We start from the raw sequence: 10,000 nt of genomic DNA on the forward strand, positions 1-10,000 counted from the left end.
CACACAAACACACACCCGTACATCATCAAACCCACTCTGACTCTTATCTCTTCCTCATCTGAAAAAAGGGAAGAGCACTATGTCTATGCAAAGCTGCTTGAGATAACAGACATTTCTTGGACTTTGGCCTAAGCATGCAGTACCCACACTGAGCGTATCCATCAATCAAATGTGAGTTGGTGAAGGCGGGTGGACGTAGCGTGCGGGTTTATGGAGGTGTGTGTGTGAGCTTTTTTTGTATAAACTTGTGTCTCAGGCTGATGTTATGCAGCTGGTTAAGGTCAGGGTGTGTGTGTTTGGTGTGTGTGTTTGGTGTGTGTGTGTGTGTGTGTGTGTGTGTGTGTATGTGTAAATATCTGTGTGTGTATGTCCACACTAGGGATGGAGGAAAGGGAGCTTCAGACCAAACCATGCTCAGGTTTCCATACGTATTCAAACAAGTTGACATTCTACACCTCATGAACTCTTGCCGGGAATGATCTCCCCGTGCGGAGCAACCAGCGGAGACTAATGAAGATAAGCAAATCCCAGCCAAGAATTACACTCTCTTATCGCTTCTGGGATTTCGCGGAAATTAGTCAAAAGGGATGTGGAAAAGGTAGAATTTCCTGGTCCACTGACTCAGCCTTAGTATATAGTGAATAAAGAGACTAATCAGTGACTTCATGGCAAAATTAGACCATTGCAAGATACCAGTCAGCTCAGAAAGTGGTATCACAAATCTCCCGTGACCTTAAAAGTGCAGATGATGTTTACTTTTTAGAGCATTTCAGCAGTGGTGGAAGAAGTACTGAAGTTTAGTACTTAAGTAAAAGTACAAGTACCCAGGAAAATGGAAGTAAAAGTAGAAGTAAAAGTACTACGTCAACAATCCTACTTAAGTAAAAAGTAAAAAGTACTCACTTTAAAATTTACTTTAAAAGTAAAAGTAAAAGTACTTACGCAATGGGTTGTCTCTCAATGTCTAGGCTTTGCCATTTTGATTAAGAAATAGTGACTGGTTATAAATGCCTCTACAGATGTCACTGCTAGTAATAATTATAAGCAACAACATTTATTAATTGGAAAGGTTGGTGTACTTATTGGGCCTATTGTCTGTAATACTGTTCACACTCTATCTTACAATTCTGCAGATGACAAGTTATCTACCAGGGATTATTTGTCATTAAGCCAAACCAATAGACACAATTTAATATCTTTTAATCTTTTATTTAATTGTAAACGTGTACAAAATGGAAATATTAATCATGAAAAACAAATGGAGTTGTTAAACTGGTCAATGCAGAGTTTTATAATCTATTGATTGCAGAAAAGGGGGGGGGGAAAAAACATATTGAGTAACCCAAGTATAGGCATTACGTTTGCATGCCAGGCAATAACCAGTCAATAAAAAAGGCAAATCTTCACTTTAGCTTGACATTGCTAAACTACCAGCTTTATCTTACCACTACGTTAAATAAATAATCAAGGTACAATCGTGTTATTTTGATGCTATTGCTGTATGTCAACATGTATTTTGCTAGATAACAGTATAAAATCATGTCAGCAACCGCATACGATATGCAAAAGTCATAGACATTAACTTAGCATAGCAAGAACTCCGCATAACTCGACCTGTTTCTCCAAATTTGAAGGCGAATTTTTTGAGGTAGACGGGAAACGCACTGAAACCTCAACGAGTTATTCTTGGGGCCTCTGAACTTGAACATGTCATCCTCAGATGAGGCTGACTCTGAATCCATGCTGAAAAGTTGTTTGTTAGTCAGACTGTTTGACGAATGTTTAAGCAAAACAGGCAAGGCTACCGTAGTGCTGCTGCCAACTACACACTCTGCTGTCATTGGAGCTGATAGAGCCACCTGATTGGTTGAAACGTCCTAAAGCAACGCAATCCATATTTTCGTGTAGGCAACATTTAGCCCAAACTGTGTTCATGAAATGTAACGAATAACGACACATATTGTAGAAATGTAGCGGAGTAAAAGTATAGATAATAGCTGCAAAATGTAACGAAGTAAAAGTAAAAAGCATGCACTATTATTTTTACTTAAGTAAAGTACAGATACGTAAAAATGTAACGAAGTACAGTAACGAAGTAAAAATACTTCGTTACATTCCACCACTGCATTTCAGTGCTGCTTTATCATGCAAGCGTAATGTCCTGTCTTGCTGATATTTACGAATAGCCCAAGAGTAATATGAGGAAATCACTATTACGATTAGTGGGCAGACAAACAGTCATAGCCCTCCGTAGCTTGTTGAGTCTGAAAATAAAAAAAATAAATCTTTAAACCTTTGCAATAGTTTTCTCTCAGGCAGTGACATGTTCATCCTCATAGAAAATCTGGGGAAGGATAACAGTGCACTAGGTTTCTTAATTTTTGTCACAAATGGAGGGTTCTACCTTCCACAAGCATTTGTTTAGGATACAGAGAGATACATATTATTGTGGTCTGTTTGTCATTAGGGTTATATTCTGGCTATCAATCATCCAAAACTAGGGAGCAAAAACAGAGCCAAGTTCCAGTAGCCAGATTTTTCAGATAATCTGGCAACCAGGCGTGGCAGCACATGGCCTTGGTAGCACACTCTGTTCTGGAGAGCACACTCTCACACACTAGGAGTAGCAACCCCTTCATCCCCTCTTTCTAAGACTTGGAGACTTGGTCATGGACTCATGCTTTGATGATTGATTTTTAATAAGCTTCTATAATATCGTCTTTCATAATGTCATCTGTCATAAGGTGAACTTCAAGACTATTGGACTATTTAAATGATGTGTTTGTGTTTCAGGACTTATGGCGTATGAAGATGGTGTTTTTACCTCTGGAATCGCTGAGTCATGTTTTTCTACATGGCTAGCATGTTCTCTACGCCATATGTATGTTCATGGCTCCCACAAAATTGCCCTCTAGGTGTAGTTGATGTTCACTGAAGTGATACACACAAAGCCAGTGCAAAAACTGCCCCTCAAAAAGGTATCAAAGAACAAAGACGTTACCACAGAGGATAACTCTAAGGAAAAGAAGAACAAAATGTCGTTGGTATTAGCCCCATATAGCAGTATGTCCTCTCCACCATGAGAGAAGGAGAGTATTTGAAGGAGAGTGCTCACCTGTGACGGCGTCCACCTCCTCTTCACAGGGCAGAGACATGTAGTCGCTGAAGGGCGAGAAGGGCATGGAGGTGTTGAGGTTGAGGCCCAGCATAAAGTTGTGCACTTTGCCGGCGCGGCCTTCGCGTGTGTTGAAGAGTGACGAGTCGCTGAAGAAAGAAGTGACCATGCGCTGCACCCAGCTGGCCTGAGCACGCTGGTGAGAATCGTCCTCCACATCCCTGCCCCCCTCCGTACCAGCTGAGAGAGACCGAGAGAGAGAGAGAGAGAGGGAGGGAGAGAGAGAGAGACAGAGAGAGAGAGAGAGGGAGAGAGAGAAGGAGAGCACAAACCAGTTGGTTTGTCATTAATTAGTGAAATCTACAGCCACATCTGTTCAACTCATCATGATCCAGAGGTGGATGACAACAGAGTGAGATGATGCCTGGAGACCCTCAGCTCTGCAGGGGTGAGTGTGTTTTGTTTTCATTGTGCAGCGTAAATGCCCACTGCTTTCAATAGAGATGCAACTGCCCAAGCAAGACAAGTCTGACTAGATAGAAAAAGGCCTCTTGGATCTAGGCAGTAACTAAACACCAAACACTCCCTGGATGTCCACTGATGTGTTACTATCTGACTCTTATGTGATTATCTTCATTGATCACTTTGCGAGTACTTCTGAGTGCTGAAAGAGAAATTCCTATCTAAAAGTTTTCCATTCTCTAAATTGACAACTTCGTCAACCTCAGTTGCCAAATTCCTATGAAGGCCATGCCAGTGAGAGAGTGTGTCGTAAAATGCGTTAACGAAAAGCTGACAAATTCATAGTTATAATCAGATCACATTGTGCCAAAGTATGTCCCACAAGACCACACTAGGCATTTTGTGGAGAAGCAGTGGAACAGGTACAACAAAGCTCCATTCATCTGTGGCATGTCATTCAGCCATGGCATTTCCTGTGGTGCTTCAACTGTCTTTACCTTTGTGTGGCTCCTCGTCATTGTCCATGCTGTCCGCCCCCAAGAAGTCAGCAGGCCTAATCTGCTCTGTAGTACAGATGCAAACTATGTGTAAACATGTGGTATATACCATACTCACACACATCATGGTCAGGCACACATATGTACTCAGGTACACTCACACACAGTTCACTGCATATCAAATTCTTACACTGTGTGTTTAAGAGAATACTAAGAATGTGTGTGGCTGCTAGTGGGTGTGTAGATCTGACAGTTTAATCCTCAGTTTATTCAGCGTGACAACAAAAGAACCGCAATCAAATTATCGTTTGCAGCACCTGACACATCAATTCCTTACAAGATGTAATTATTGTTTCTCTGTCTCTCTTACACACACACACACACACACACACACAATACGTATTTATTTTAGGAATTCTTAGTTGGAAATGCAATAACATTAATCAGTGCGCAAAACAATTCATTCCACAAGAAACAATCAAGGGAGCAGTACTGCAAAAAAAAAAACACACACACACACACACACACACACACACACACACACACACACACACACACACACACAAACACACATTCATTCAGTATGACTGTCATGTTAAATAGGGACTATTTTCAGCCAGGATAGGTGTTCCCCAGACACAGGAGAGGCTTGAGAACCGAACTCAAATACCTCTGCTGTTAATTCCCACATCTGTGGCATTTAGTCTGAAAATTACTGCACACTTAGTCATAATCCGCAGCACCACACAACACAGTGGGACAATTATAGGATTGGTGTTTGAAATCTAAATCAGTGTTCTGGTTAGACCGACGGTAGTAAAGCAAGGAGTCTGATTCTCAAGAAGCATTCGATACATACTGCTGAAATAAACCTCTCCTGAGCCATTAGTTACACTGGATAAAATAGTCCTCATGAATACAGAATTATGTTCCTTTCATAAACTAAAGGGGCTACCAAAGGGGCTACAAAAACGTACCCAGTTCTTCCTCCATAGTACTTTGCCTTTGTCCTGAGTCCTTGACACCCAGCACCCTGTTGAAGAGAATAGAGAAGGCACTACCCCACACTCCTGCAGAGAGAAATAAACTTCAGAATGGGATCTAATTATCCACTTCATAAATTACTTTATCAATTTATATTAATAAATGTCCGTCAGGGTGTGTTTATTTGTGCATGCATGTCTGGTTGTGTGTGAGTGCGAATGTGGGTGCCTGTGTGTGCTTTTTGATGTGCTTGTTAATGTATGTGTGTGAACCCGTGCGCATGCATGGGTGTTCATGCTTATGTGTTATTACATATGGTGGTATTATGTACGTTTTAAGAGCGTGTATAACATACCCATGAGGAAGTGTAGGGGGTTCTCCTCATACTTTTTGACTACAGTTCCCATGAAGAACTTGCTACCGAAGAGGTCAGGTGTCATGAAGGTCCCATATTTGGCCATGCCAATCTCATAGGGACTAAACTCTACCCAATCTGTCAATGAACAAACAAGCGCATGAGTAAAGTGAGTAAAGCACACAAAAACAGACTCACCGAATACAGAGCCACAAACTTCCAAACTAACAACATAACCTAATAAACAAATAAGCACACACACACCCACACACACAGACACACACACACACACACACACAAACACACACACACACACACACACCCACACACACACCCACCCACACACACACACACACACACACAATGCATGGGCAGGTCTCGTCTGACTCTACAATTTCCACATTAGACTATTGTTAGCCTGAACGTGGGCGTCATTTGAATGAGCGGGGTCAATAAGAGCTATTTTTTCTCCCTGTGAATGGGGATGCTGAGAGTGGTATGTAAACACTGCCTGGGTGACTCACTCACACCCCTTCATCGTAATCCTCTGTGGCGTCCGGTGACGGCGCATGAGGGAGATACCTGTGGGTACACAGTCAGGCGCGCCGGGCATACCTTCAGCCACCAAACGCAGAGAAGGTAACACAACACGTTCCGTTTCGGTGAAACATGAATGAGAATGACACTCACTTTTTTCCACATTTCCACATTCCAGGGAATACCTCTTGCGTCCAAAGTGGTGCAAACACACACACACCCCATGACGCAATAATACATACGTATTTAAGACCTATTCTCTCAAATTAATAAATATAACATGTTGTTGTCTTTGAGCATACCTTGTACTCTACCTGTACACAATTTAGATCACGAGGCCACTGTTATGAATGCAAATAAGGCAGGCAAAACCCTATTTCACAAAGTGAAATTCCAAATTGCAGCTTTCATGTGAAGTCTGTTGCAGACTATGAATACACATGTCCCCAAAACAGCAGTGATCTCTCACACGCTATACAACAGGCCTGTAGCCCACTGACCTATTAAACCTTACTGTCGTACATTTACTGAGTGTTTATAAGAAAACAACTACATGGAAATACGAATCACACTGTAAAAACTCATCTTTACAATCAAGCTAAACTACAGTGCAAATGATCTCTTTCACAACATCAAAAATAATGATCTAAGTCACGGAAAGTGCAACGCTTTCAGAAACACTCGTAAAACCTGAGAAGGCTTTAGATTTACTCTGTCTATGTCCCCCGGTTACAGTATGCATCAGCACATACTTGTGTAAGCCTCCACAATAAAGTGCATTTACCTGGACAAGTGAGCATTGTCAACTTTATCACGCAAGGCTTCACAGCTTCATCAAATACCCTTGAGGTGTGTGTTTGGACTATGTTCTCTGATGGTCCCTCCAGCCTAGGCATTAATCTGTACTCTGTGTCCTCTTGAAAGGATTAAGAAAGGAAAAGGCCCGAGGAGAAAGTGTTTCTGATGAGCGGCTTTTAAAAAAACACTTCCACAAGAATAGTATTGTCTTTGACACCATGGCATTTCTGCCTGACAAGATAGGGCTGGTGCGAATGCAGGGGAGAGGTGGGATGAAGGTAGTGTTAAAAGGCACACGCCTGTCACCTGTCGAGAATGACTGACTATAAGAGAAAAAGCCTATACATTATCATCTCACTGACCCCTGTGACCTTTGTGTTCTCTTTGTTTGAGGAGGAAAAAGACAGGCTGTCCTTGTCAAAATGCACGCGCACACACACACACCCACTCACACTTACATGTACATACACATTGCCCAACAAACAAAGAGAAATCGACATTACAAATTCCAAATATTAGGAAGGCTGTAATCAGACTTCCTCATCACATATCAGGGTTCCTGCTTCTTTTTAGCAACAGTCAAACTTCATGCAAAACTTGACTACACATGTATGTCAGCACTTTTAGGAAGGCACTTTTGAGTTACCTCATAAACCTTCATTTAAACTCTTTCCTGTCCGAGGCAAAATTGCTAAAAAATGGATATCTTGTTTCAAACATCAATAATAAATTAAATATTGAATCACAATTGGTCATACTCAACTGACAACTGGGATTTAATATTTGGTAAATTAGATTTAAAAAATAAATGTATAGAATTATGCAAATATAAGAATTAGCATATTCCATGACACGTATTTTCAATAAAACAGGGCTAGAACATAGAAAATAGTAGTGAATCCCAAACATTTGAAAGCAAAAAGTTATATTGACTTGTAGTGTACTTTATTTTAAGCTCTCATCCTTATTCACTAACCAGAACTGGCACAGGACACTTTTAAAGAACACATGTCACTATTGCGTAAAATAGTTGAATCTGACCATATGGACTACTATTAGCTAAATATGTACATTTACAATTTCTTATAGTTCTACATTTGTTAGTTGCTTTTCAATTATAAACTGTTTATGATATTCATCACTGTGCCAAACTTCAAAGCAGTTTATGTCAGCCTCGCATGACAGAACTTGGTACCCAGTTGTGAAGAGAGTGAATAAGACCATCAGCTGCTAAATTCTTCGGGCGATTCCAGATAATGTAGCAGCTGATGGTCTAATTCACTCTCTTCACGACTTGACATCCCTTCTGGTTCACTGTCTGGCTCTTCTTTATTGTTGTCATCATCTAAAATATCTAAAACTTCTTCCAAAGTATATGATTTCGATGGTTCTGCTCGTTTCGGTAAAGACGCCATTTTGAAAGTACAGGTGCCAAGTTCTGTCATGCGAGACTGACATAAAATTCAACCAATCCCATCTCGTGTACCATTCAAACACAGATAGAAGACATTTTCTCATTGGCTTATCTCTCTGTCACACAATACAACAGTTTTTTTTACGTTTTCTATGTAAGGTTATGATAAAACAGCGGCATTACGTCATCAGTACTGTGGTACTGATATTTGCATGGCCGGACCTGAAAGAGTTAAAAAAAAACACTGTACCTTTTCCAAAACTTGATTGGTATTTCTTCAAAATGTCTTTTCATCTTTCCAAACACGATATACTACTCAGAAATAATAATAGTCAAAATACTACTCATAACGATAGTAATAAATAATAATGGTCAACATACTTTGAATAAAATCTGCCTTGAGCTGAGAACAGAAAGTTTCCAGAAAGTTTCCTGTTTCCTCCTTCTCCTCAGAGGATGCAAATGGGTTTCGGGAGAACCACTGAGCCACCGTGACACCAGAGAAGGCTCAGAACCTGTGCACTATTGTGTATCTGTCTATTTCCTATGCAAATAAATGCACACATACACACACATACACACACAAACACACACGCCCACACACACACAAGCATGTACACACACCTGCAAACATGAGCTCGGACACATCAGGTTTGACATGCAGGCAGGTGAAGAGGGGGAGGGGGCACTGCGCATCATCCACCTTCTCCTGCATCTTGCTCAATTTAGTGTCCATTCTCTGATGAGAGAGAGAGTGAGAAAGAAAAAGAAAGAGAAAGGGAGGAATGACATAGTAAAGCAATGAGAAGAGAGAGACATTAATACTCAGACAATGAAGGGGATTGTTTTCACAGAAAAAAAAACACAACCAGCAAGCAAACAAGCAGGCAGAAAATAACGAGAGAAGAGAAAATAAAAAAGAGGGGGATGGAGGAGAAGTGGAGCCATAGGAAAGGACAAAGAGAGAGAACATTAGGTCAGGGCACGCTTGTGCAGAACACAGCAGAACACAGCAGAACAGAGCTTACATTAGGCCAGGGCACGCTCAGGCAGAACACAGCAGAACACAGCAGAACAGAGAGAACATTAGGCCAGGGCACGCTCAGGCAGAACACAGCAGAACACAGCAGAACAGAGAGAACATTAGGTCAGGGCACGCTCAGGCAGAACACAGCAGAAAACAGCAGAACAGAGAGAACATTAGGTCAGGGCACGCTCATGCATAACACAGCAGAACACAGCAGAACACAGTAGAACAGAAAGAACTTTAGGCCAGGGTACGCTAGTGCAGAACACAGCAGAACAGCGAGGAGCGATGGTTATGAAAACAAAGTGTGATAGCATACCATCACCATGGGCAACACTAACGAAACCCTACTGTGCCAAAGAGGAAGACGAGAGGCTGAGCAGGGGCCCATGAGAAAAACAAATACAAGGGTGGCTGGAGTGAAAGAAAGATTAACACTCAGACTCAAGATGGGAAAATATAGAAGGTCAAACTCACTAAATATCAAGTAAAGGCTACTCACATAGAGGGAGAGAGAGAAAGAGATTGAGAGTGAAAGAGAGAGAGAGAGAGAGAGAGAGAGAGAGAGAGAGAGACAGAGTGAGAAAGAGAAAGAGTTAAAACATCTTTGAGTTTTCTCACTGCGGGGATGAGTGTCTCGCCGATGAGCATGCCAAAGATGTCGGCGAAGGTGACGGGCTGGCCAAGGGCCTTCTTGGCCCACAGCGCCTGGATGTAGTGTGTGAGGTGCTGTGGCAGCAGAAGGCGCAGCGGGCTGCTGCTCACACTGCGCATCAGCTCCTGGTTGATCTGCTCCGGGCCCATGTTGGGG

The 10,000-nt window shown here is 41.7% G+C and overlaps 1 protein-coding gene across 1 annotated transcript in view; it reads right to left on the minus strand.

Annotated features, from left to right (window-relative positions):
- pla2g4ab (phospholipase A2, group IVAb (cytosolic, calcium-dependent)) overlaps positions 1-10,000 on the minus strand; it is a 34,852-nt gene that overhangs the window by 6,138 nt on the left and 18,714 nt on the right. Inside the window, exons 9-14 of the mRNA XM_080832381.1 lie at positions 9,811-10,000; positions 8,787-8,901; positions 5,414-5,551; positions 5,052-5,144; positions 4,075-4,140; positions 3,116-3,355 (exon numbers count right to left, since the gene is read on the minus strand). The exon at positions 9,811-10,000 is cut by the window's right edge and continues 33 nt beyond it. Of these exons, the coding sequence (XP_080688507.1) occupies positions 3,116-3,355; positions 4,075-4,140; positions 5,052-5,144; positions 5,414-5,551; positions 8,787-8,901; positions 9,811-10,000 (842 nt within the window). The remainder of the gene's footprint in view (positions 1-3,115; positions 3,356-4,074; positions 4,141-5,051; positions 5,145-5,413; positions 5,552-8,786; positions 8,902-9,810) is intronic.

This window comes from Sprattus sprattus (genome assembly GCF_963457725.1).
Source record: "Sprattus sprattus genome assembly, chromosome: 2".
Taxonomy (NCBI): Eukaryota; Metazoa; Chordata; class Actinopteri; order Clupeiformes; family Clupeidae; genus Sprattus; species Sprattus sprattus.